Below are 27,131 nucleotides of genomic sequence, written 5' to 3'. Positions count from 1 at the left end.
GGAGCCGTTTACAGGCTTCTCCACTCACACGCCTGGTGCCTGGGCCAGGGCACCTCGAAGGCAGGCCTCAGCTGGGACTGTTGGCCGGAGCACCCACACGCAGCCTCTCTGTGTAGCTTCGGCTGGGTTCTCCGAGGAAACGTGTCACCAGGAGGTGTTCGGAGGGCGGATGTTTCCAGAGCGGGGACAGAAGCTGCATGGTCTCTTCTGAGCCAGCCTCACAAGGGGGCACCATCTCCCATTTCTGCCCCGCACCGCTGGTTAAGGCCATCACAGGCCTGCGCAGACTCAAGCGAAGGGGTCGTGGACCCTACGTCCGGTGGCAGAGGATTTGGGCTGCTTTAAAATGGCCACTGTATCATCTTTCCAAAACACTCGGTTAGGACCAGCTTCAGGTTGGACCCAGAGTCTCATGACGGCCTGTGCTGTTGGAGGCGGCCTCCAAATGCCGTCTTCTGTCGTGGCAACGTGCAGGCGGCACTCTCCTGGGGGAGCACTGTCAGCTCCACGCCACCCCCGGCCATAGTAGCTGCGACTCCTCGCCTTCCCAGATGTCCTGCCATCTTGACTCAGTGGTGGTGTGACCTTGAGGGGAAGAGCCTCTGGACTTTGGAATCCGGGACCCCAGAGTGGAAGCCCTGGCTCTGTCACCGGCCACGGGACTCCACCTGTGTCAGCCTCAGCCTTCTGCAGAATGGTGACAGCCCCCACCTAGCAGAGGTGTTGTAAGTGCTACAGACACCGTGAGGTCCCAGCCGTGCAGGTACCTGACATCTAGAGCATAATAACTGGAAGGTGTTCCTAGGGAACAGCCTCGTCTGTAGGGATATTATGAATAAATATGCATGTGGCACCTGCTTGTGGAACTCTAACATGAAATAGCCCAGAATCTGGTTTTCTGTTTTTTTCTGAACACGTGCACATACTGTGTGGTTCCTGAAGCCTGCGATGCTGACTTAGGCTGTGCTGCAGGCTCCGAGGGGTGACGTTGTCACATGAGGCCAATGGCAGAGGCCATTGTCACACGAGGCTAATTGAAATATCTTCCACACAGACCTAGCACTTGTCCTCTGTGCCTTATAGTTTTAGTGTTTGTAAATGGCATCTCTGTAAAACTAATTTTCCTTATTAGCACTCACATACAGGATACAAGGCATGTCCAGGGTCTCGCTTTCCGCAGGCTTGGTGGATTCGCTGGCGTTGGCCGCGTCTGTGGATTCCGCCTTAATTTTATGTAGGCGGCCATGTCACCTGCACAGGCCAGGGCTGTGTCTTTGTTTCCAGTGTTGCTGTTTTCTTTCTTGGTCAGTGTGCTCGCTGCAGTCTGTTGAACTGGTGATAGCAGGTGTCATTCTTTGGTTCTGACCTCAAAAGAAATACTTGGTTAGTGGGAGAGAGATTTTTAGGAGGTCCTTATTAAGTCAGAAGTTCCTTCTCTCCATAGTTGCCAGGGGCATCTCTCTGTCTATTGTGTGTGTCTGTGTTGCTTAAATCACGCGGGTCTTGACTTTCAGACAAGTAAAAAGAAACCAATACGAGGCACATCTGTACGTAACCATCTAGTTTGAAGGAACAGCTGTGAAATGGTTTTTAAGTGCTAGGACCACTTTGTGTATGTGCTAAATATCTCAGGGAGATGCCTGGACCTTACAGGCAGTTTAAATTCAAATTCCTGTGAGTGTAGGAACCTGCAGCCATAGGTTCTCGGGGCCAGTGTGCCACCCATAGCCGGCCCTGCCTCTGTGCGCCCCTGTCCCCTGGGTCTTCATCGTCACAGAAGATACTGAGCCTCAGAACCTGGAAGTCTGGTTTACTTCTAACTGTGTGACCCAAAGATTAATTTCATCCCATACCATCCAGAAAATGGGGTCAGGGATAGACCACTTCATAAATTCTGAGTATGGGTTAAGACAAGGGGTCCAGTGCACCACTCACCTGGTAGGTGTTCAGGAGACATCTCTTAGATGCTGACTCATCAGTGGGACCATGGAACTCTGTTTCAGATGCTGAATCGGTTCAGTTTCAGCAGCTGCTCACTGAGCACCCAGGACCAGCCAGACCTTAAGGTGCTGGGGCAATAATGTTAGTCAGCCTCTAGATCTCTGGGGAGGCACACATCTCAGCCTACAAACTACTGATATCCAGGTAGAATGGACTCTGACATCGGAAGCATCCACAGTCCGATAGAAGCTTCACGAAGGGAAACAAACTGGAGAATGTGGCTCATGACTGCTGCATTTCTCTAGTCTCAGAATGAGCAAAAGCAGAGAGGTGGAGCGGGTGCCCTGAGGAGGGTCTCCTGAGCCTGCCAGCGTCTGCAAGGCTGTCCTGCCAGAAGGTGGCAGGGGCTCTGTGTGTCCCCAGGCACTGCAGGATTTCCAGGAGAGATGGTGTCCCTGCAGCTCCAGTTTTCAGGGGAGCAGGTCACAGATTGGTTGGGGGTGCTGCCTGGGCAGAGCTGGGGGCTGGTGGGAGGGCAGCTGCAGGCCTGCTGCAGCTCAGAGCCAGCGACGTATGGCCCTCCTGCACTGGGGGCTGGTTCGCATGGGGACTGAAGGCCTCTCCTGGAGCAGCTAGCTGCACTTGAGGCCTGGCAGGGCTGGGGGTTGTCCTGGGTGAAATTACAGAAAGGATATTAGGTCAGACAGGAGGAGATGTGACCACATCAGTGAAGATTCGAGCAGTGTTGGGCCTCCCGCCATGGTTTCCCACGCTGATCAGGGGCCTGGCCTTTGGAGGCCACACCACAGGTAACTGAACCTGGACCTGTGTGTCCCTCTGCCTTGGTCTAAACTGGTTCTTCCTGGTGTGGTGGCTCCCACGTGTGTGGCCAGAGCCCAGGTGCTGTCCCTCCAGCGCAGGCCCGGCCTCTTCTCTGGTAAGGGTCGTGGAGGTGCTTGTGTGCGTCCCTTTCCCGCCCTGGGGACTGAGCTTCTTGCTGGAGACTTTCGCCCTCTGTGCTGTTGACTCTCGCTCCATCTTCCGCTTCTCTTCTGTATGGAACCACATAGAAAACTGGGTGGTGGTGGGTGCCCTGATGCCTGGGCGCCCAGGGTTACCTTTCCATTGCCTGGTTGGGCAGATGGCCACTGCCTCGGTCTGCGCACACCGCATGTGTTAGGAGGGGCCGCGCTCGTGGGTTTCACGGCCTCCCTGGTCTTTTCCAGACCGACAGAGCCTGAGACTTCCCCCATTAGCTGTGGGGGATGGAATGAAAGTTGTGGTTTTTCATTCCTGATGGCATTTTTTCTTTCTAACTCTGCTTCTCTTAAAATTCATCAGGCCTCACAAGCTACTACTGAGAGATTGGATTTCAGTAGACTTACATTAGCTAGAGAAATCTGAATGAAAATTTATTCTTAGTCCATTACTGAAATTAAGGCTTGAAGTCAGGAATTCATTCCCATGGAAAGGGCCCTGGCTCGGGAAGCCAGGCAGTGGCCGCCAGCCTTGTGACACCGCTCCTCACAAAGAGAAGTTCATTCCTCGGGCATGTAGTTCATGCTGGGCTAAATGGAAGTTTGCAGAACAGTACTTGCCCTTAGTAGGTGAGATGTGCTCTCGATACCACATTTTCTTTTCCATTAAAAAGATGGACCGCTGGTGGCTGCCTGGGTGTGGTAGTCACTGCTCCTGCTGTACTGGGGGGCTGCATGTCAGACGCCACCCTTGCCCTGGTGCCCTGGGGCTCCCCCATGAGTCCCAAAGGGTGTACATAATGGGTGCTTTTCTTGCCGTGTCAGAAAATGATCCAACCATGTGACCTGCAGGGGGCTGGGGGATCCCCACCCTGAGTCAGACAGACAGCTGAGCAAAGAAGCAGGTCCCCATGGTGCCATGGGGCATGTTTATAAATGAGCGGAAACAGATCATCTAAGTTTTTTCTTCTACAAAATTCCAGTATGAGCTCCCTTTATCTGGGATGTAAAACCCAAACTGGAACCTTAATCCTGTGTTTCAAATGGCGTATTTGCTGGCGAGAGAGCATGATGAGTTTTGCGGCAAGGGTACCTGGGCTGGTTCCTGCCCTGGCTGGGTGGGTGCCCTTGAGCAGGTGCCCAGGCACTGCTGGCACCAGGAGATGCTCCAGACGGCCTGTGGCTGCAGCATGACAGCCATCGCAAGACCGCTGCTCCGCCCGTCTTGCGTCTGATGACACGTCTCCCCTGGGGTGCGGTGCTCACAGCTGACCACTCCCTCTTTTTGTAGTTGTGGGGCCGCGAGTGAGGTGCTTCCCCTACAAATCTCACCTTGTTCATCTGTAAAAGGTGCCCGGGAGTCATAACAGGCCTGTCTCAAATCTTGAATCAGGCAGGTTTTTAAACCTCTCTGGGCATCCTTCAAATGAGGTACTGATGGTCTTATATCTTAGGTTTTAGGTAACTTTGGAAAATGTCAAACAGAGAAGAATAGAACCATATATCAAATACCTATTCATCCGTTTCCCAGAATTTGTTCCTAGTTACCCTTATAAGCTTTTAAAAATTACAGCTTTATTACTTTTCTAATAATAGATAATATATGCCTCCCTACAAAAATAGAGGCATACAGAAGAGCAGAAACATCGGTTGTAGTGTGACCACTGGGAATAACCGCGGTTAACACTCTGCTTTATAATCCTTCCATAAGTTTCCCTTTCTTACACCAAATCTGCATAGACACACACGGTGAATGGGATTGCATCAGACCCGAGTTCAGACCCACCCCCCAACATCTTCCCACATTATAGTTGTAGATGGTGGTGTCAGTAAGTTACTGTAGTGGCTTATTTAACCAGCTCTCTACTGATGGGCGTTTACCCAATTGTCTGCATTATTGTTATGCCCTAAGTGGACACTCTCACATGTGAGTATCTGAGTATTTTAGGATAAACGCCTGGATGTTGAGTTACCAGACCAAAGGCACATGATTCTAAAAGATTTCTGAAACATACCTTCAAAACCACATAGTGTGGATAAGAGTGACTTTTTTCCAAGCTCTTATACATGCCAGATTATAAATGCAAAATTTATCATTTTAATTCTATTTCTTTGACTACAGGCTGAACATATGTTCTTTGTTGCCTATTAGTGTTTCCTATACACGCTATCCATTCATTTTCATTTTCCTTTTGGTTTTCATTCTTATTAATTTATAAAACTATATATCTAGGTTTCCAGATTTGTGAGTTTATGTCACAAAATTTTCCGAATTTATTGAGCAGTTAAGAACAGTTTAAAAATTCTTATGTAGTCATATTTGTCTCTTGTCAAGTCTGATTTTTGGGTCTAAGAGTGTGCTCTGTTTCCACTGCAAAATTAGAAAAGCTTAAATTTTAAAGTGCTTCTTTGGCTGTTTTCGCTTCATTAAAAATACCTGTTTATAGTTTGTACCCACTTGGACTTCACTTTGTAGTGAGATGTGAGGGGGCTCCCCTTGGTGCTTCCCCTCAAACGTTCTGAAAGGGGCCCAGCTGTTCTTTCTCTCCATCCCGACTGGGATGCCCCGAGCCCTCCCTGAAGTGTCCCAGGTGCGCTCCGTGGGAAGAGGGGCTGGGTAGTTGCTCGGGAGTGTGTCGGGTGGGGAGAGGGTGCCTATGGAGCACCTGTCGGGCTGGGCGCACAGTCAGGCCACAGTACGTGGCCGCTCTGACTGCATGCCACAGTGCTGGCTGAGTGGGTGTGGTGAGGCTAGATCACTATGCGGCTAGTCCACACATCTTTTTTAATTTGTTTGGCTGAAATGTACCTGCAGTCTTGGAAGGACTCGGGGCAGTGTGGCCTGGCGGCAAAGCCCATGTGCTGATGGCAGGACTGTGCCTGAGCCCTGGCTTTGCTTGTTCTTCACCTCTGGACCCTTCAGCTCCCTGCCCGCGCGTCCATGCCTTCCCCGGCATAAGGACTCAACAAGACGACACGCATGAAGGCTTTGCACTGTGCCTGGTCCACCAGTTGTGGCTGTTACTTCCTGCATTATTATTGGAGCTAAAAATAACAATACACATATTGAGAGGGAATTTATGCATTTTCTACTGGTGTTGAGATATGTGCTAGGCAACTAGGATGAACTGGCTACTGTAAAGGAGCACTGAAGAGAGTTCTCTGAACTTTCTGCTTAGCAGGGTTGGGAGAGCAGAGGATGGCACGTTAGACTCTTGTATGTGTTGCGTAATAAAAATGATTAGGTTCTTTGGAGGAACAGACTTGGTGAAGTGTGAGAGATGCCCTGTGAACCCTTCTGTCCTGGAGGGTGGATGGATGGGCAAACGGCGTCGGTAAGGGCCCCATTGTAAACTGCTTCGGTGTCAGGCGGTTGCAGTCCAAACCTTAGCGCTGCGGTCTGCCTAGGGCATCACCCTCCGTGGGCCCCCAGGTCCTCGTGTGAAATGAAGACAGTCCTGTCCCGAGACGGTGTGTGAGAGTCAGTGAGAAGGTGCCTGGAGTTCTGTGCCTGGAATGTAGTAGATACTTGAAAGATGCCAGTGTCTTGAGTTGAAATGTTCAGACTGCTTGCAAAAGATGGAATCGTGGTCTTCATGTAGATGCCTCGTGGTCTTGCCCTAAAACCGGGCACTGAGCTATAAATCTGTGCTGGCGTTCCTACTGTGAGTGAGCATGGCACCATGCTATGTATTCATCCATTTGCCCGTCATTCATTCAACAGTTCTACAGAAGCAGACACAGTCCCCGCCCTGGGGATGCCCACATTCCAGAGGAGAGGCAGGTACTAATGAGAGTCAGAATAAGCACAGACCTGTATCTGGTCAGCACTGCAGAGAATAGGAGGGACATGCACATGATCGTTTTCATGCCTTTACAGAACTCCTGTGAAGTGCTTGCAAGGTATGGCTGGATTTTCTGCTCTGAGAACCATGCGTCTGTGGTGGGAGGCCCAGCAGCAGGGGGGTGTACGTCAGCTACTGAGGGAGCGTTTCAGCAGGAGGCACTTCACACTTTCCAAGTATTTAATTTCTCCTTGTATTTACTGTAGTATCTCTAATACTGTCAAGTAAAGACAGATGGTGGGTCAGAGGGGACATTTTAACTAATAAGGGAAATTTTATTAAAGCAATTTTTACAGGAAAATAGCTCTCTTTTTATAGACCACAGGGGTGGTTTTTTGGGCCATTTCTCAAAGAGAGGGGGTTTGAAATGATGGTTGCAGTTTCAAGTTGAACCACAGAAGCCCGTTAAAAAGCCCATTGTAGATGCAGTTCTCTGAGTTTGCAAGGAAAAGAGAGAATATGCAGTTAGTCACTGGCGTGGGATGGTTGGGTGTTTGTTTTATAACTAATCCTAAACTGCACATATGTGTCACAGACTCCTCGTGTGCATGCTCTGTTGCGCACTAAAATGAGGTTGAAGTATTTTTAGAATGTTACTCATTCAACCACAGAAGCTGAGTGAGGCATTCTAGTAGCAATCCCCAGGCAGCCCGTGTTCCCTGCCCGCCGTGCCAGGCTCCTGCCTCCACGTGGGCCCTGACATCCGTCCTTGCCCGAGTGACTGCCCCTGTTCAGGCTGCCCTCCGGGGCCCCTTCTCGGAGTGTTGTGAAGAACCAGGCTGACAGGCTGGAATTTCCCAGAGAATTTTTATCAAGAGGAAGAAATGAAAGACTTACAGGAACGGTGGCTCGCGCGCAGATGACACATTTCCCGAGAAAGGTCTGTGACGCCCCCGCCGGCTGCCTCCCTGCCCAGCCCCCGCCCACCCGGGGAGCCTCCTCAGGCTTTCGTCTGGGCTCTTCTGTCTCCCGGCTTCGTCCCCGAGTTGGGGACACTGACCCACACTGCCCAAGGGCGTGAGGAGCCAGTGACAGCCGCTCACTAGGGTGTGGGTGGGGCCCCCTGCTGCCCCGGGCTGGGTGCTGTAGGTGTGTCCTCCGTCCCCACTCCTGCAGGACACAGGGAGGGTGTTGTCACCTCCTGCCGGGACCGGGGACCCTGAGGCTGTGGCTGGGGGCTGGCTTCTGCCGGGGCTGGCCCCCGCAACAGGGCGGGGGCTCTCGCGCTGTCCTCGGTGGTCCACAGTGCTGGGCGGGCGTTGGTCACACGGAAACACCCTGCGGCACCAGCTCACCCCCACCCCGCGCTCAGCACAGGCACTGCTGGGTCCAGAGTGTGCAGGTGGTGGAGTCGCTCCTCGGTCATGACTGCGCACACCTGCTGGCCTCTGCCCGGACCCCTGAGGGCACGGGGTCCCTTTTCTCCCCTATCCCGTCACATTTTGCTTTCTTGTGTGCCCAGGAGCCTGGGGAGCCCCCACGCTGGCTCTGAGGTGAGTCTGCGGAGGTTTGGGAGGTGCTGGTCCTGCAGACCACGCTCTGTCCCGGCTCTTCTCGGCCGTGAAGCCCAGGCTGACGGGCAGCCAATGTTCCTGCATCAGCGGCATCTGATGGGCCCTCAGGCTGGGTTAGGCCAGGTCTCCTCGGCTGACGGCTGGCTGGTTGCTGGGCCTGTGGATAGCCTGTCATTGCTCTGTTTTATCTCCAGCTGATGGGGGTAGATGTTCCTGTCTGCACTGCTGGTGCTTCATTCTGAGAAGGCGTCCGTTCATCTCACCAAAAGGGCCACTGTGACTGTGTATCAAGCAGATGAGACAGCCTGGGTGGCCTGTGTGGGCAACAGGTGCACTGGCTGAGTGGTAACCACGTGTGCCGGGTCAGGAGAATGTGGGCCTGACAGTGTCAGCTGTCTGCTCTGTGCCCCCTGAGCTGCCAGACTCTGTCCACTTCTAGCCTGTAGTGGAAGAAGGCCCTGCCAAGCCAAGGGACCCCGACAAGTCACTCGACCCCAAAGCCTCCATTTCCACCTCACAGGGATGTCCAGAAGCAGAAAGGAGTGACTGTCTCTGCCTGGCATGGCCTGGGGTGTAGCATGGAAGGGCTGGAAGGCCCCCAGCTATTTTCATCACTTCCTTTAACCTTTGTAGTTTCTGGCTGATGCCCCATATAATGAAAACAGAATTCTAAAAGGAAAATAGAGTGTGCATGGCTGTGAGTGCTGATGCTCACTTTGAGGTTCTGGAAGGAGCTCAGCAATGGCCTCATGGTATTTGGTGGCGAACCTTAAACATCCCTGGCCACTGAGATGTGGGTGCTGGCAGGCTGTGCTCACAGCCAGCTGGCCACCAAATCAGGTGGCAGCAGAACGGCCAGTTAATACAGAGCCTGCACCACTGGTGGCATTTGCCCGTAACCAAAGCTGCTTAATTTAAGAGCCAGGCCTTTTGTTTAATGACTCTCTGATTTAGTTTTTTCTTAAGGAACCCTTAAGTCACCCAGGAGTGAACAGTCACACAGATGTTTTTGCTCTTGAAGGTCATATAAGTCACAGTAAGATGTCGTGGAAGGAGCAGTGTCTGGCGTGGGGCCGGGGGTGGTGACAGGAAGCCTTGGTGCCGGCCTCTTGGTGTTTTCATTGCACCTCCTGCCCCTCCACCGAACCCCCAGCCCTGCCTCACTGCCATTGGTCCCCGCCTCCGGCTCGGGAGGAAAATGACTCAGAGCAGGTTGGGGACGGGGAACCGGGAGGGTGAGTTTCTCCCCTTGGTTACCAAGGCGACTTCCGGCCCCACATCTGTGATTTACTGCACGTCTGTGGTCAGGGTGCTGCTTTTGGCCTGAAGGTAGAAGCTCGCACCAAGACCGCCTGCCTCTGCTTGTCGCCCAGCAGACAGGCAGCGGAAGCCGTAGTAAAGGCCGGGGGTGTGCGGGTGGTGGCCGAGACCCCAGGGGGTTACCATCTACCTGTTAGACTCCAAACGGGGTGCCTGGCCTGATGTGTTTGTTACTCCGCCTCTTGAAGATTCAGTTCGCTGTTCTGAGAGATTTAGAAAATGGCAGAAATGAAGAGCATCTCTGGACAATATGGTTTGTGTGCTTGCTTTTCCCAGGAAAGCTTGCTTCCCTCTCTGGTCACCAGATCGCCTGCCTGGTGGCGGCCCCTCCTCCTGTGGCCTATTCCGCCTGGCCTTAGGTGGACGCGTGGGGCCGTGAGGTCCCGAGAGCGTGTGCAGGTCTGGCCCTGGGGGCGTATAGGCCTCACGTTCTGTGCGCAAGGCTGTGCTGTCAGGCCTTTGCAGGCTGTGTGATTTCTGATTCTCAACTCTGAGCCCCTGCATGGTAGGCGGCCTGTGATGAGCCTGGAGAGCCGGTTGTCATGGCAGCCAGTAAATTGTGAGCTCACACGCGGCAGGGTTGGGCAGCTATGGAGACTAAAAGCCCCACGGTGGGTCTATGGGGTGTGGTGCTGCCTGCAGGGCCCTGCCTTGGGAGAACGTCAGACTTGCCTGCCCTCCCGCCACCACAGAGACCAGGGAGGTTTCTGAGACACCATCTTTTCTGCTTAGAGATGAGGCCACTCTGTGCCCTTAGAGCAGGTGGTTCTCAGGTGTTTGGGTCATGAGCCCTTTGTCAGTCCTGTGAGCCGTAGAGATGGAGTCCTTTCCAGACAGTGTTTTTCAAGTCATGGAACAAATACAGAGGATGACAAAAAATTTGGTCACATTGCAGTGCACTTATCAAAATAACAAATGCGTGACAAAGTATCGAATGAGTCCTTTATCACATTTAGTAATAGGCTTGGGAGCAGGTCTGATGAATGTTGTGGTTTCGAGTTTCATAGCTGTCCTGTGACGTGAGAGCCCCGTGTTCTCTGCGTGTCCAGGCGTCGCCAATGCTGCTGTGGTCAGCTGGCCCTGCCGTGCTGGAAGGGGGCGCTGCATGTCACCCCCTCTGAGTTCTCCATGTGGATCTGGGGCTGAGCCCCCAGCCCAGGTAATGCCTCCCCCATGCCCACCCTGCTGGGTGTCTCTGGTCTCCAGGTGGTGGGCCAGGGCACTCAGCCTGGTCCAGACTGGTCCTGGGACACGGTGGCTGCACTTGTGCCCTTGGAAGCCAGGTGGGTTGCCCGGGTGGAGGGCAGGGCGGCCAGTGGGTGCCGTCCCGGTGGTGACGCCGTGAGCCCAAAGTCTCCCGCTTTGTTTCGTGTGTGGCTTTCATCCCAAGGGAGTGGTGGCCTCAGCGCGCCATGTCTGCAGGGGGGCCAGGACCTGGAAAGAGAGGAAAGCCCCAGAACTCTGGAGGGCAGTGAGGTCGGCGTGAAGGTGGGGCTGGGGCGAGGCTGCAGAGGGGCGGGGCCTGGCCTCAGGCTCTGCTGCGGGCATGGGGAGAGCCCCTGGCTTGGCACCCAGGATGACACACACGTGCGCAGTAGACCCTACTCTGGAAGGGCGCACGTGTGGTCACCCGGACACTGGGCAGGTGACTTGAGACCCAGTGGGTGGCTGATGGAGCCCAGGGCACCCCAAAGCCCGGTTTGCTCTATGGGGCATCGGGAGGGGCAGGCCCCTCAGCCGAGCCTTGAACTGCCGGCCTGCCGATGGCCTGACAGGGAGGGTGGCGGGGAGGAGGAGGCCAGAACAGGGGCTGTGGGTGTCCTCTGGCTCTGTGATGGGTGGGGCTCAGTGGGGACTGGGAGGTGCTGTATACATTTTGAGGCCAGGAGTTGGGGCTCAGGACCCTTGCCCTGATCCCGTTTGTGCCCTCTGCCGGCTGAAAATTTGGCGACCACGGATGTGGCATCCGCAGGAGCTGGCCTGGCACGCGGTGTAGGCACTGACGGAGCGTTTGGGACGATGTGTACATGTGTGATGTAATGGTGATGAAGGACTCGGCACGGATCTGCACACGTCCATGGATCACGTGGGTGGAAAAGGACTGATGTTCTTACTGGGATTATCTGAGTGGTGGCATTCAGGTGATTTTAATTTTGTTTATATTTTCTACATCTTCTGTAATAAGTGTATGTTTTGATAACCAGAGAAAATAAATACCTGAAGGAAAGTAGTCACCCAGGCTGTGTCCCCCAGCAGAGGTGGAGAAACAAGGTGCCTCGACTCCGTGGAATATGCCCCTCAGGTGCCACTTAGAAAGTGCTCTGTGGTTTGCAGTCCAGTGAAGAAGGCAGCTGAGGAGCAGGGCACCCAGGGCGGCCCCACCCGTGAGCCCTCAGGTCTCTGGTCCATCCGCAAGGGGAGAAGGGATGGGCAGGATTTCCGAGAGGGAGCCAGACTTGCTTCTCCTGGAGGGTTTCAGCGCCGCACGTGCCGTCGCCTCTGCCGTGGGGGCCCTGCCAGTGGGGCTGGCCTCTGTTACCATGCCCTGCACCTGCCAGGTGCCAGCAGGTGTTTCCCCAGCCACTTTGCTGATGGGCTGTGAGGCCGGGGGCTGTGGCCCTTCCAGGCTCCCGCTGGCCTTGTTCTCCCTGCTGGGAGTACCTGGGCGGCCCAAACCGGGGACTCCCCACACCCCTCAGACTGCTCCCTGGGGCCGTGCCTGGGACCTGGCAGCCTCAGGTTCTCCATGCCTTGTGTTCCCCCGGCCAGCCCGAAGGGGCAGTGGATGTCAGCAAACGTCCCTAGGGAAAGCCCTCAGTGCCACTGTGGGCTGTTGGCCATCACGCAGGGCTGCATGGGCCCAGTTGCTGCAGTGCCCCGCCTAGGGCATCCTGTGCCCGTGGGCACCCCTGGCAAGCCCTTCCTTCTCTGGTCACCCCAGCCTCTTGTCCTGTGTGTCGGCTCTGCCCTTGTCCCCACCCCTTCCCTAGGGGGAGGGCTGGGATGAGGCTGCCACTCTGGTGAGGGGCCCCATCCCTTTTTACAGGTGAGGGGCTGCCCGGAGATGGTGCACGGGGCAGGTGTCACATAGCCATGCTCTGAGACTCCCCTGAAAAGTTGGGGACAAGCCAAACCCCGGGGGTGGCTTTCTCCAGGAGGCCGAGCGCTGCCCTTCAGCAGCCTTACGGACAGTGTAACGAGCTCACCCCCATGGCATCTTGTAAGGACGCCAGCACTGTCTGGCCACTGTGGCCCAGTTACTCACACGGGAACGTGATCACTCATTCACTACGTGTGTCTCTGTCACTGACTGAGGTGTGGCTCTGAGGTGGGATTCTTAAATACACACACGCTGAACTCTCAGCACACTCCTGGTGCCTGTGTGAACCCAACGCTGGGGTTCTGGGCTCAGGAGGCCCTGCCCTCAGCACGCGCTCGCCGGGATGCCACATGGAAGGGGCAGTTGTGGAGTGCTGAGGGCTGGGCTGGCCACTGCCCGGACAGGCCACTTCCCCTTGGCATAGCTGGGACAATCCAGGGTCCCTGGATGCGGGATGAGGACTTGCCTCCCCTTCCCGAGGGCTTGCCTGCCAGCGCAGGGCAGGGCTGACAGGTGCAGGAACAGCGGGAGAGCCGCTCCAAAGAGGGCTGCTTGGATGGCCGCCCGAAGGGAACGTGGCTGTACTCGCAGCCCGAAGTTGGGGGCAGCAGCCGTGGTGTCTGGGGACAGTTGTCACGAAGCTAGAACCTGCACTTCTTTGTGAGGATGGGAACATGCAGGAGAGCCTTGAAGGGGGATGACTGGTGGCCCAGGGGCTGGCAGGGCAGTAGCTGGGACTTGAGGCTGAGTTGGGGGTATGGGCAGTCCCCCCACTGCCCTCTGGCAAGTTCATTCAGAGGACGGGGAGGGCACCGCATGGGCCATGTGAAGGGGTGGCCAGGGAGCTGTGCTCTGGGCACAGGCCCCATGCCTCTGCCGGTCCCTGCCCTGCTGGTGCCATCACGCCCTCAGTGCCCACGCAGCGCCCAAGGGAAAAAATGGCCATGGGAGAGCCCTGGGAGGCTAGCCCTCAGGGAACACTGGGGCTGACGGTCGGCCACCTATGGGTGCCGTTCCTGTCCTCCCGCGGCCTCTGACAGCATTGGGTCCCACCTGGGCACCTCAGCTACCTGTCTGGCCAGGAGCTGCCGTCCCGGGGCGGCATTGCGTCCTCTCCTCACGCGCCCCTCCTGCTGACCTTAGTCCTGCCTGTTTGGGCAGTTTGCTCTCAGGGCCCTTGGGGCCTGTGGAAGCGCACCTGGGTCTCCGAGGACCGAGGCCCTGCTCTCGTCTAAGGTTGCCCGTCCCGAAGGGCGAACCCTGTACGTCCTCTCCTACCCCCTCTGCTTGGAAAACTGTTACAGCTTTAACTTGGAGTTTATATTCCATAATTGGTGATTTTGTATTCCACCTGGCTTCCCATGAACTGTATTTTCATTATTAAAAGCTAGAAGCAAGGAAGAAACATCTTGTGAAATTATGTATTTTATGAATATATTGCCATTGCATTTTTTCCATTGTTTTTAGTAATATAGGTTAGTAACTTGAACTGGACAATTTCCTGGTTTCCAATGGCAAATTGTAGAAATAATAGGTATTGGGGAGATAGGAGAAATCAGCTTGGGCTGAGAATAGGCCCGAGGCCTAATCTGTGCCAGGGGACAGATTTAAGTACGGCTCAGCTGATGCTGGTGACGGGCGGGGGAAGCCTGATTTGGCGGGGGTGTGTTGGCTGCGCGTTGCTGTGTCTGAGGCTTGGATGGCCTTCTTCTCAAAGGCACTCTGCTGTGCACCGTGGGGCACAGCCAGGGAACATGGGGGAGCACACTGTAAGCTGGGAAACCCTTCAGGGTGGGCGGTTCTCCTGTTCCTGAAGCTGACCTGGGGCCAGGTTTCTGTGCCTCTGGCTCAATGTTTCCCAGGCACAGATGTGACTTCTGGGGGTTTAGCTTAGTTTCTACATTAGAATGGTTCCTCTTGCTGGATAAAGTCCTGCCGAGAGCAGGGACCCCGCAGTGGGGGCCCCCAGTGCTGAGCGTGGAGGAGCTGGCCCATCTCAGGGGATGAGCGGAGCTGGTCTGATGCCCACCCCTTGGCTTGGTTGGGGCCCGCAGTGCAGAGCACCGTGGGGACCTGCTGTGTGGAGAGGTGAGTGTGCCTGGTCCACCTGTGACCTGCGCTTGGGCACTCCCCTGAGCAGTGCCTGGGAGCTGCTGCGGCACGCTGCCCACTTTGTGTCCTGGTCCCTGGCTCGTTACCAGGCACAGGGGGGCGGGGGTGGGGTGCTTGCTGGAAGCAGGGGCGTGATGTGAGTCTGTGAGTGTGCCTTCTGCAATGTTGTCGTTGCTTAGCGAGAGACCCGAAGGTTTCCAGGTGCTAGACCTCAGTAACCTCTAAAGGATGTTTGTTTTTTATGGAAAGAAAACAAAATAAAAGTAATTCAAGGACTGAGCTTTCCTAGATCAGAAATACAATGAGAACAGCTTCTGCTATTTCTAGATGATATTTTTATTTCTAGTGAATGGCAAGGATTGAAGTACATGGAATTTTTTTTTTTTTTTTAATGAGCATTATTTGGGAAACTGAGACATTTGAGAGAAAATTAAAAGAATTCTGTTAAATTCTGAAAAAAATAATGTTTTTTTCCTAAACCCACAGTTTGAACTCTACTAATAGAATCATTGAAATATGCATTGGGATGAAATTTCTGCCGTGTGTGGCGTGGGGGGAAGCAGTCTGATTACCTGAATGGTCTGCGCAGCAGTGAGGGAGGGACGCCCCTGGACTTTCGGCCCCTTAGTTACCTGTGAGCCCCGTCTTTGGCCCTGTCTCTCTCGCTGATGGCACTCACTGCCCATCTGTCTGGCCTCTTGTAGCAAGGCAAGCACAGGAACCAGTGAGTTGTTAACTGTGCATTTTAAGTCAAGAACTGGCTCTGGGTGAGGCAGCTGCCTCCTCTGTGGAAGTGTGGTCTTGGTCTGTTGCAGACAAGGTGGTGGTGAGCGTGGGTGGTGGTTTCCGGGGACCAGAGAAAGTGCAGGGTAGTTGAATGCCTGTGCTGACCCAGCTCAGCTGCGAGACGCCCTGAAATAGGGGCTGACGTGTGGCATGGTGTGGACGTGAGCATCGGTGCCGGGAAGGCTCGGCTTTCTCCACTCTTGATGTAGCAAAGCTCTCCTTCGGGACTTCGGTGGGCCATTGTAGAGGACACGTTCTGAGTGATTTTGGCCTTCTTCCTTCACCTGTCTGAACTCCAGCTTCTGCAAATGTAAATGGAGGGAAGCTGGTTGAATGTTTCTGGGCCTTTGCTGCCCTCCAGGGCTGTCTCAGACCCTCGGGCAGACAGAGGTCCTGATCTTCAAGCTGCTTGAGGTCCAAATGGGGAGCAGAGGGCCCAGCAGATTGATACTGGGTGCTTGAATTCAGTGAGTTGGAGACACAGGTAAGGCTTAGATGAGTCCTGCTGGGATTCCTGGGCAGGGGCCCACGTGCCGGCTATGCCATGCAGAGGCTGGCTCCTGGGGCGGGGCTGGAGCTGCAGAAGATGAGACCGAGGCCAGACCAGGACCATGAGTGCCAGGGGTCGGCACTGTGGCTGGGGAGCCATGCAGGTATTTGGACAGGCTGAGGCACGACACCTGGCTTGGAGCGGGGAAGGTGGGTGAGAGAAGTTTGGATACAAGACCCCACTAGAAGCTCCCCCAATCACATGTGCAGGATGAAATGGGGATCCGGCCAAGGCCAAGTGAGATGGACAGGAGAGGATGCATGGGGAAAGAGGGTAAAAGGAGGGTGCTGTGTGGCTGGCTATGGAGACTGTGGGGGTGGACCTTGGCCTACCCGGAGACACCAGCCTGGGGGCAGTTGGCCTGTGGATGCAGTTTAGACTACGTGAGCCCATTGTAAGACATGGGGGCCAGGCAGAAAGCCCAACATCCAGGGGTCTGGGCAGAGCAGGGAGGCAAGGGGTGGGGAGATGGTTTGAAAGGGAGGGCATGGCTCGGAGTCATGTGCCACCGGGTGACAGGAGGGGCAGGCCGGCAGAGCCCTTGAGCCTGGCAGCTGTGGGCAGGGCAGATGCGAGTTTCAGGTGGTGCAGTGTGGCCCTAACAGAGGAGGAAGGGGGCGAGGCTGGGGGCTGGGGGGCACCCACTCTGCGGTGCCGTGAGCCGTAGAGAAGCTGCTGCTCCCCTGTAACTGTGCTCTTTGCTCTCCCAGTGCTCACGCCTCCTGCGCCTCCACCACCCATCCAAGGATATGCCTTCAAGCCTCCGCCCAGACCCGACTTCGGGACCTCCGGGAGAACAATCAAGTTACAGGCCAACTTCTTTGAAATGGACATTCCAAAAATTGACATTTATCATTATGAATTGGATATCAAGCCAGAGAAATGCCCAAGGAGAGTTAACAGGTATTCAGTTTCATCCTTTCTTGATCCTGATTGATTTCTGTGGGTAACCCAAACACAGTATTTTAAACTTCTGGACCCTTTGATTCTCAGATCTTTCTGACTTTTTTCCCCAGGAAGATCCCTTGCATTTATTTTTTGAAAAGTGTTCAGTGTGTTTCATTGTCTCAGCACAGTTGTAAGCATACAACTCAGGGAGCTTTGGCAAATACATATATCTGCCCGTTGCCCTGGACTGTTCCCTCAGACCCTCTTCCAGTTGATCCCCAGCCCCTAGTCAGGGCCCCGATGCGTCACCCTTGGTTCGCTTCCTGCATACGAATCTGGGTTGTGCAGCGCCCTTTCCCACTCCTTGGACTCAGCATAATGTTTTTGAGATTGACTTGTTTGATTGTGTGTATTAATAGCTTCTTATTTTTAATACTGAGGAATGTTTTAAATTATGAATATTTCATGATTCATTCATCCTCTGTTAGATGCTCAGGCTGTCTAGGCTTTACCATTATGGGTAATGCTGGTGTGAATAGTCTTATTAAAGTCTTTCTTGTGGACATGCATTTTCATTTCTTTAGATCAATACCTAGGAGCAAATGGTTGGGTCAAAGAGCAGGTGTAGGGTTCGCTGCACAGGAAGCCACCGAGTTGTTTTCCAGCACGGTTGCGCCGTCTTTCCCCCCAACAGCTGTGCAAGGGCCCGGCTGCCCCGCATCCTGGTCGGCACCTGGGGCTTCCGACTTGGTCAGTCTTTTGATCTTTGCTGTTCTGGTGGGTGTGTGAGAGTGCCTCGTCGTGACCCTGGTCGTCCCCTCCTCACAGGGGGCCCAGTGCCTTTTTACGTGCTCATGTCTGTGTGTCGTCTCTAGTGAGCGCCACCGACGTCCTTTCCCTGCTTTGGGGGGTCGGTTGTCTTCTTTGTTACTGATTTGTAGGAGTTCTTAGAATATTCTAAGTGCATGTCTCTGTGGGGAGTATTTTCACCCAGTCTGAGGTTTGCAGTTTCACTTTCTTAATGTTGCCTTTTAATGAGCAGGACTTTATGATTTTATAATGAGCAGTCTGATCGATTGAATTTTGAAGTGGTTATTACCTTGTGTGTGCTCTGCACAAAATCTTTGCCTACCTAAAGGTTACAAAGATACTCTTCTGTTATTGATTATTTTTTTTAAAGAAGAATTACAGTTTGGGCTTGTGTGTTTAGGTCTGTGATCCATCGTGAATTAGGTTTTGTATATGGTATGACATCAGGCTTCTCTTCCCCCACCATGATTTATGATTTTATAATGAGCAGTCTGATCGATTGAATTTTGAAGTGGTTATTACCTTGTGTGTGCTCTGCACAAAATCTTTGCCTACCTAAAGGTTACAAAGATACTCTTCTGTTATTGATTATTTTTACCCAAACACCTTGGGGTGGGGGCTGAGATCAGTTGATTCTCAGTTTCCACCAGAAAGCCCCTTGAAATTTGTTACTGTGATTGCTTTGCAACCATAGGCAAGTTTGGGGAAAATTAACACTGTTGAATCTTCCCATCCATAAACACAGCACATTCTCCATTATTTAGGTCCACTTTAATTTCTCTCAGCAGTTATTCACAATTTTCGGCACAGAGGTCTTTCATTTTATTTACTCTTATGTATGTTATGTGTTCTTTGATGATTGTAAGTTGCATTTTAAAATTTCATTTTCTAGGAGGGTGTGACTGGCCTATAATGAGTGGGATTTCCTTGTGGAGTGATGGAGATGTTCTAACTTAGGTTGCAACCATCACCACAATCCTGTCATACAATAAAACCATTGAATTATACGCTTTAAATGGGTGAGTTTTATGGTATGTGAATATCTCAGTAAAGATGTTAAAATTTTTTTCATTATTTTTCAATAAAGATGTTTTTATTTCTTTTCAGTCCTCAACGCATTTTATTTATTTATTTATTACTTGCCTTGTGGCAGTGATCACGAAGTCCTGTATAAATAATGCCCACTGTCCATGGCGAGTGTAGGCATCCTCGCCTTGCTCCCAGTCTGACGGGGTGTCCGTCCTGTCACGTGTAGAATCCTGCATTCGTTGTAGGATCCTCATCGAGACCTCTTCTCAGGCTGAGGGAGTGATCTTGATTTGCTGAGAATTATTCCCCCATCACTGGGCGTTGAACTATGTCATATGCTTTTTCTGTGTCTGTTGAGGTGGCTTTTTATTTTTATTTTCTTCTTTTTTAGCCCCTCCTATTAATGTGATTTTTTGAATCTTAAATTAGCTTGAATTTCTGAGAGTTGTGATATATTATTTTACATCTGTAGTCATGCTACATTATTTTTGTGTGTTCCTGAATTTAATTCATTAGTGTTTTTTTTGTGAATTTTTATATCTATGCTCCTGAGGGACATTAGTCTGTCATTTTCTTCTATTAGGTTTCAATATTAGTGTTCTATAGCCTCGTAAGCTGGGAGGTGTTCCCTCCTCCTCTACATACTGAAAAAGCAAAGTGTAAGATTCGTATGACTTCTTTCTTAATGTTTGAGTTTGTCATTGAAGTCATTTGGGCCTAGAGTTTTCTTCCCAGGAAGTGTATTATACAGTTTAATTTCTTTATCAGATAACAGGCTATTCACATTTTTCTGTTTCTTAATTATGTCAGTTTTATAGTGTGCATCTTTCAAGAAGTCTGTCCATATCATCTGAGCTGTTGGATTTATTGGGATGAAATCGTTCATCATGCTCTCTTGTCTGTCGGACCTGCAGTGAAAGTCCCTGTTTCATTCCTAGTATTTTAAATCTGTATTTTTTCTTTATTCCTTGATGGGGTTTGTCAATACTATATTCATCTTTTCACAGAAACAACTTTGTTGATTTTTCTCTTTCATTTGCTGTCCACCCTCCCCCACCCATTTTCTTTTCTTATCTTTCTTATTTTCTTTCCTATTGCCTATTTTGAGTCTAGATCATCAATTCCAAACCTTTCTTTTTCCCCCAATCCTTCCGTTTCAGTCTGAGAATGCTCCTCTGCCTTGTTGTGGCCATGGCCCATAAGTTTTGATACATGTCAGTTTTCATTCCGTTTAAAATATTTTCTCATTTCTTTTGCGGATTCTTCTTTAAAAAGAAATGTGTTCCATTTTTAACTTTTAGAGGTTTTTTTGGTTTTTTTTGCTATGCTGTTGTCATTGATTGCTGATGTAATCCCTTTCTTGTTAAAGAGCATATTCTGTAAGAGTCTTTTGAAATTTGCTGGGACTTACTTTATGCCTAAGCATATGTTCCTCATAACTTGAAAAGAATGTATATTTGGGGTGGGTGCAGGGATCAGGAAAATTAGATGGAGTTAGTTGATAGGATTATTCCAATCCTTTATATCCTTCCTAATCTTTTTCTTTTTCTTTTCTTTTTCTTTTGCTATTATTAATGTACAATTACATGAGCAACATTATGGTTACTAGACTCCCCCTATTATCAAGTCCCCCCCACATACCCCATTACAGTCACTGTCCATCAGCATAGTAAGTTGCTATAGAATCATAACTTGTCTTCTCTGTATATACTGCCTTTCCCATGACCCCCCCCCCACGTTATGTGTGCTAATCGTAATGCCCCTTTTTCCCCTTTATCCCTTCCTTCCCACCCATCCTCCCCAGTCCCTTTCCCTTTGGTAACTGTTAGTCCATTCTTGGGTTCTGTGATTCTGCTGCTGTTTTGTTCCTTCAGTTTTTTCTTTGTTCTTATACTCCACACATGAGTGAAATCATTTGGTACTTGTCTTTCTCTGCCTGGCTTATTTCACTGAGCATAATACCCTCCAGCTCCATCCATGTTGTTGCAATTGGTAGGATTTGTTTTCTTCTTATGGCTGAATAATATTCCATTGTGTATATGTGCCACATCTTCTTTATCCATTCATCTATTGATGGACATTTAGGTTGCTTCCAATTCTTGGCTATTGTAAATAGTGCTGCGATAAACATAGGGGTGCATCTGTCTTTTTCAAACTGGGTTGCTGCATTCCTAGGGCAAATTCCTAGGAGTGGAACTCCTGGGTCAAATGGTATTTCTATTTTTAGTTTTTTGAGGAACCTCCATACTGCTTTCCACAATGGTTGAACTAGTTTACATTCCCACCAGCAGTGTAGGAGGGTTCCCCTTTCTCCACATCCTCTCCAGCATTTGTTGTTCCTTGTCTTTTGGATGTTGGCCATCCTAACTGGTGTGAAGTAATATCTCATTGTAGTTTTAATTTGCATTTCTCTGATGATTAGATGATAATTTGCATTTCTCTGTGGAGCATCTTTTCATGTGTCTGTTGGCCATCTGAATTTCTTCTTTGGAGAAGTGTCTGTTCAGCTCCTTTGCCCATTTTTAAATTGGCTTATTTGCTTTTTGTTTGTTGAGGTACGTGAGCTCTTTATATAATTTGGATGTGAACCCCTTATCAGATATGTGATTTATGAATATGTTCTCCCATACTGTAGGATACCTTTTTGTTCTACTGATGGTGTCCTTTGCTGTACAGAAGCTTTTCAGCTTCATAGAGTCCCACTTGTTCATTTTTGCTTTTGTTTCCCTTGCCCGGGGAGATATGTTCATGAAGAAGTTGCTCATGTTTATGTCCAAGAGATTTTTGCCTATGCTTTTTTCTAAGAGTTTTATGGTTTCATGACTTACATTCAGGTCTTTGAACCATTTCGAATTTACTTTTGTGTATTGGTTAGACAATAATCCAGTTTCATTCTCTTACATGTAGCTGTTCATGATCTATTCTTGAAAATGTTCCATGTGCACTGGAGGAGAATGTGTATCCTGTTGCTTTTGGATGCCATTTTCTGTAGATGTCCATTAGATCCATCTGTTCTAATATGTTGTTCAGTGCCTCTGTCTCTTTACTTATTTTCTGTCTGGTTGACCTGTCCTTTGGAGTGAGTGGTGTGTTGAAGTCTTCTAAAATGAATGCATTGCATTCTTTTTCCCCCTTTAATTGTGTTCATATTTGTTTCACATATGTAGATGATCCTGTGTTGGGTGCATAGATATTTATAATGGTTATGTCCTCTTGTTGAACTCACCCTTTTATCATTATGTAATGTCCTTCTTTGTCTCTTGTTACTTTCTTTGTTTTGAAGTCTATTTTGTCTGATACCAGTACTGCAACTCCTCCTTTTTTCTCCCTGTTGTTTGCATGAGATATCTTTTTCCATCCCTTGACTTTCAGTCTGTGTATGTCTTTGGGTGTGAAGTGAGTGTCTTGTAGGCAGCATATAGACGGGTCTTGTTTTTTAATCCGTTCAGTGACTATGTCTTTTGATTGGTGCATTCAGACCATCTACATTTAGGGTGATTATTGATAGGTATGTACTTTTTGCTATTGCAGACTTTACATTTGTGGTTACCACAGGTTCAAGGGTAATTCCCTAACTATCTAACAGAATAATTTAACTCACTTTGTATGCTATTACAAACACAACCTAAAGGTTCTTGTTTTTTTTTCCCCTCCTTTTTTATCCTCCTCCATTCTTTGTATGTTATGAATCATATTCTGTACTCTTTGTCTATTACTTGGGTGACATCTGTTTAGCCTTAGGAATACTTCCGTCTATAGGAGTCTTTCCAAAATGCACTGTAGAGGTGATTTGTGGGAGGTAAATTCTCTCAACTTTTTCTCATCTGTAAATTGTTTAATCCCTCCTTCAAATTTAAATGATAACCTTGCCAGATAAAGTAATCTTGGTTCCAGGCCCTTCTGCTTCATTGCATTAAATACATCTTGCCACTCCCTTCTGGCCTGATGGGTTTTCCTTTGTATGTGATCTTTTTTTCTCTGTCTAGCTGCTTTTAAAAGTCTGTCCTTATCCTTGATCTTTGCCATTTTAATTACTATATGTCTTGGTGTTGTTCTCCTTGGGTCCCTGTGTTGGGAGATCTGAGCACCTCCATGGCCTGAGAGACTGTCTCCTTCCCGAGATTGGGGAATTTTTCAGCAATTACCTCCTCAAAGACACTTTCTATCCCTTTTCCTCTCTCTTCTTCTTCTGGTACCCCTACTATGCGAATATTGTTCCTTTTAGAATGGTCACACAGTTCTGTCAATATTCTTTCACTCTTAGAGGTTCTTTTTTCTCTCTTTGCCTCAGCTTCTTTGTATTCCTCTTCTCTAATTTCTGTTCCATTTACCGTCTCTTCTACTACATCTAATCTGCTTTTAAATCCCTCCATTGTATGTTTAATTTCAGATATGGAATTTCTTAATGATTGAATCTCCAATTTAAATTTTTTCCTGAGTTCTTGAATATTTTTCTGTACCTCCATGAGCATGTTTATTTTTATTTTGAACTCTCTTTCAGGAAAATTGGCGAGTTCAGTTTCATTTGACCCCTTTTTTGGGGTTTGTGAAATTTGCTGTGAACCGTGTTGTTTGGACGTTTCATATCTCTGTGTGGTGCCCTCTAGTGCCCAGAGGCTCCAGTCTCTGGAGCTGCTCGGCCCCTGGAGGGAGGTTGGGGGTCGTCGGGGAGCGGCGCTGGTGCCTGGGGGAGGAGAGAGCTGTCTCCTGGCTCCCGTCTGCGGTGCCCGTTTCCGGGGTCGGAGCCCGTGGGCCGAGCACCCAGGTGGGAGCCTCTGTGCTCCGCGCCTCCAGCTCTTGTGGGCGGGGCCTCCCTCTGGCTGGCCTGACGCCAGCACCGTGACTGCAGGTGTGCGAGCCGGTGCCGGCAGGTAGGAGGGAGGCTCTGCAGGCCGCGGGTCGCGGCGGGGGGCCTCGGAGCTGAGCAGCGAGCCCGGGGGATGCAGCGCCTGAAGCTCCCAACCAGCGGGGCAGCGGCGCCCAGACGACCGCGTCCAGCCCTCCCCCGCCCCGCTCCGCCTCGCTTCTCTTCCTCCCGCCGGGGGGCGGGGGCGGGGCGGGGGCGGGGGCGGGGGCGGGTCCCGCCGGTTCGAGGCTTTGGTCCGTTACCTGCTCCGTGAGGTCGGCCCTGTTCCTGAGGTCTGCGCGCAGCCTGGCGCAGCCTTCTTTCCGGTTGCTGTTTCAGGGCTCGTTGTATTAACTATATTTTTGTACTCTACGTGGTTTTGCGAGGAGTTCTCTGTCTCACCTCTCATGCCGCCATCTTGAATCCCAGTCGAATGCTTCCTAATCTTTTTATCAGCATGTGATGTGCGTTTGTCTATTTGTCCAGTGAGTACTATTTAGAAGTCCTTTCCTCATGCGTTTCAAAGCTCTGTTACTGCAGGCATACATATTACAGTTGGGTCTTCTATGATAAATTGACCCTTTTACCACTAGGAAATATATCAATCTGGTAATTCTTCCTGTTTAAAAGTCTTTTTTTTCTGGTATTACTATAGCCTTGGGAACATTCTTATGTTTACTATGTGGCTGATACATCTTTTTACACACTTGTAGTCTCAGCTGTATGCACGTGTGTGTGTGTATTTGAAATGCATCCCTTGTAGATGTACAATTGGGACTGTATGTGGTCTGATAATTTCTGATTTTAATTGGAGCACGAGGCTCTTTAATATTTAATGTAATTATTTGTGGGTGGATTTAAATCTATCTCTTGGTATTTTTTTCCCCCATATCTATTTTTTATTCTTTTTTTTGATACCATTAATCTACAATTACATGAGGAACATTATAGTTACTAGACACCCCCTATCATCAAGTCCCCACAACATACCCCATTACAGTCACTGTCCATCAGCGTAGTAAGATTCTGTAGAATCACTACTTGTCTTCTCTGTGTTATACTGCCTCCCGGTGCCCTCCACCCCCTACATTATGTGTGCTAATCGTAATGCCTCCTTTCCCCCTTGTCCTTCCCTTCCCACCCATCCTCCCCAGTCCCTTTCCCTTTGGTAACTGTTAGTCCATCCTTGGGTTTGGTGAGTCTGCTGCTGTTTTGTTCCTTCAGTTTTTTTCTTTGTTCTTATACTCCATGGATGAGTGAAATCATTGGTACTTGTCTTTTTCCACCTGGCTTATTTCACTGAGCATAATACCCTCTAGCTCCATCCGTCTCATTGAAAATGGTAGGATTTGTTTTCTTCTTATGGCTGAATAATATTCCATTGTGTATATGTACCACCTCTTCTCTACCCATTCATCTACTGATGGACACTTAGGTTGCTTCCATTTCTTGGCTATTGTAAATAGTGCTGCGATAAACATAGGGATGCATATGTCTTTTTGAGACTGGGAAACTGCATTTTTAGGGTAAATTCCTAGAAGTGGAATTCCTGGGTCACATGGTATTTCTATTTTGAGCTTTCTGAGGAACCTCCATACTGCTTTTCACAATGGTTGAACTAATGTACATTCCCACCAGCAGTGTAGGAGGGTTCCCCTTTCTCCACATCGTTGCTAACATTTGTTGTTGTTTGTCTTTTGGATGGTGGCCATCCTTACTGGTGTGAGGTGATATCTCATTGTGGTTTTAATTTGCATTTCTCTGATGACTAGTGATGTGGAGCATCCTTTCATGTGTCTGTTGGCCATCTGAATTTCTTCTTTGGAGAAGTGTCTGTTCAGCTCCTCTGCCTATTTTTTAATTGGATTATTTGCTTTTTGTTTGTTGAGGTGCGTGAGCTCTTTATATATTTTGAATGTCAACCCTTCATTGGATCTGTCATTTATTAATATAATCTCCCATACTGTAGGATGTCTTTTTGTTCTATTGATGACGTATTTTGTTGTAGAGAAGCTTTTCAGACTGATATAATTCCACTTGTTCATCTTTGCTTTTGTTTCCCTTGCCTGGGGGGATATGTTCATGAAGAAGTTGCTCATGTTTATGTCCAAGAGATTTTTGCCCATATTTTTTTCTAAGAGTTTTATGGTTTCATGACTTACATTCAGGTCTTTGATCCATTTTGAATTTACTTTTGTGTATGGTGTTAGACAATGATCCAGTTTCATTCTCTTGCATGTAGCTGTCCAGTTTTGCCAGCATCAACTGTTGAAGAGACTGTCATTTCCCCATTGTATGTCCATGGCTCCTTTATCATGTATTACCTGACCGTATATGTTTGGGTTAATATCTGGACTCTCTATTCGGTTCCAGTGGTCTGTGGGTCTGTTCTTGTGCCAGTACCAAATTGTCTTGATTACTGTGGCTTTGTAGTAGAGCTTAAAGTTGGGGAATGAGATCTGTGCACTTTATTCTTCCTTCTCAGGGTTGCTTTGGCTATTTGGGGTCTTTTGTGGTTCCATATGTATTTTAGAAGTATTTGTTCCAGTTCATTGAAGAATGCTGTTGGTATTTTGATAGAGATTGCATTGAATCTGTAAATTGCTTTAGGCAGGATGGCCATTTTGACAATATTAATTCTTCCTAGCCAAGAGCATGGGATGAATTTTCATTTCTTGGCATCCTCTTTAATTTCTCTTAAGAGTGTCTTGTAGTTTTCAGGGTAAAGGTCTTTCACTTCCTTGATTAGGTTTATTCCTAGGTATTTTATTCTTTTTGATGCAATTGTGAATGGAATTGTTTTCCTGATTTCTCTTTCTGCTAGCTCATCATTAGTGTATAGGAATGCAACAGATTTCTGCGTATTAATTTTGTATCCTGCAACTTTGCTGAATTCAGGTATTAGTTCAGTAGTTTTGGAGTGGAGTCTTTAGGGTTTTTTATGTACAGTATCATGTCATCTGCAAATAGTGACAGTTTGACTCCTTCTTTACCAGTTTGGATGCCTTGTATTTCTTTGTTTTGTCTAATTGCTGTGGCTAGGACCTCCAGTACTATGTTGAATAACAGTGGAGATAGTGGGCATCCCTGTCTCGTTCCCGATCTTAGGTGAAAAGCTTTCACTTCTCGTTGTTAAGTATGATTTTGGCTGTGGGATTGTCATATATGGCCTTTATTATGTTGAGGTACTTGCCCTCTATACCCATTTCTATTTTTTATTCTTGTTCATCATTTTCCTTTTCCTTTTCGGTTCATCAATTGCTCTTTAGTATTCCATTTATTCCCTCCATTAGTTTTTAACTTTACCTCTTCTTGCTTTTTAATTGATTGCTCTACAGATTTCAGTATGCATTTTTAACTTATCACAGTCTACCTTCCATTAATATTGTAACTTTATATAAAATGTAAGAATT

At 49.5% G+C, this 27,131-nt stretch overlaps 1 protein-coding gene across 9 annotated transcripts in view; it reads left to right on the top strand.

Annotated features, from left to right (window-relative positions):
* Nucleotides 1–27,131, top strand: part of AGO2 (argonaute RISC catalytic component 2) — a 115,438-nt gene that overhangs the window by 35,512 nt on the left and 52,795 nt on the right. For 6 of the 9 annotated variants that reach the window (XM_036923021.2, XM_036923031.2, XM_057497649.1 and 3 more), the window contains one exon: nucleotides 16,856–17,048. The exons of 1 other annotated variant lie outside the window; for it this stretch is intronic. In XM_036923021.2, the coding sequence (XP_036778916.1) occupies nucleotides 16,972–17,048 (77 nt within the window). In that variant the 5' untranslated portion in view covers nucleotides 16,856–16,971. Of the gene's footprint in view, nucleotides 1–7,405; nucleotides 7,644–9,810; nucleotides 9,851–16,855; nucleotides 17,049–27,131 lie in introns of those variants that run through there. 2 more of the 9 variants (XM_036923017.2, XM_057497648.1) reach the window with 2 other exon arrangements.

Source organism: Manis pentadactyla, chromosome 3, assembly GCF_030020395.1.
Source record: "Manis pentadactyla isolate mManPen7 chromosome 3, mManPen7.hap1, whole genome shotgun sequence".
In the NCBI taxonomy this organism is placed as follows: Eukaryota; Metazoa; Chordata; class Mammalia; order Pholidota; family Manidae; genus Manis; species Manis pentadactyla.
Note: the sequence above shows the minus strand (reverse complement) of the source record. Positions and strands in the feature narration are given on the sequence as shown.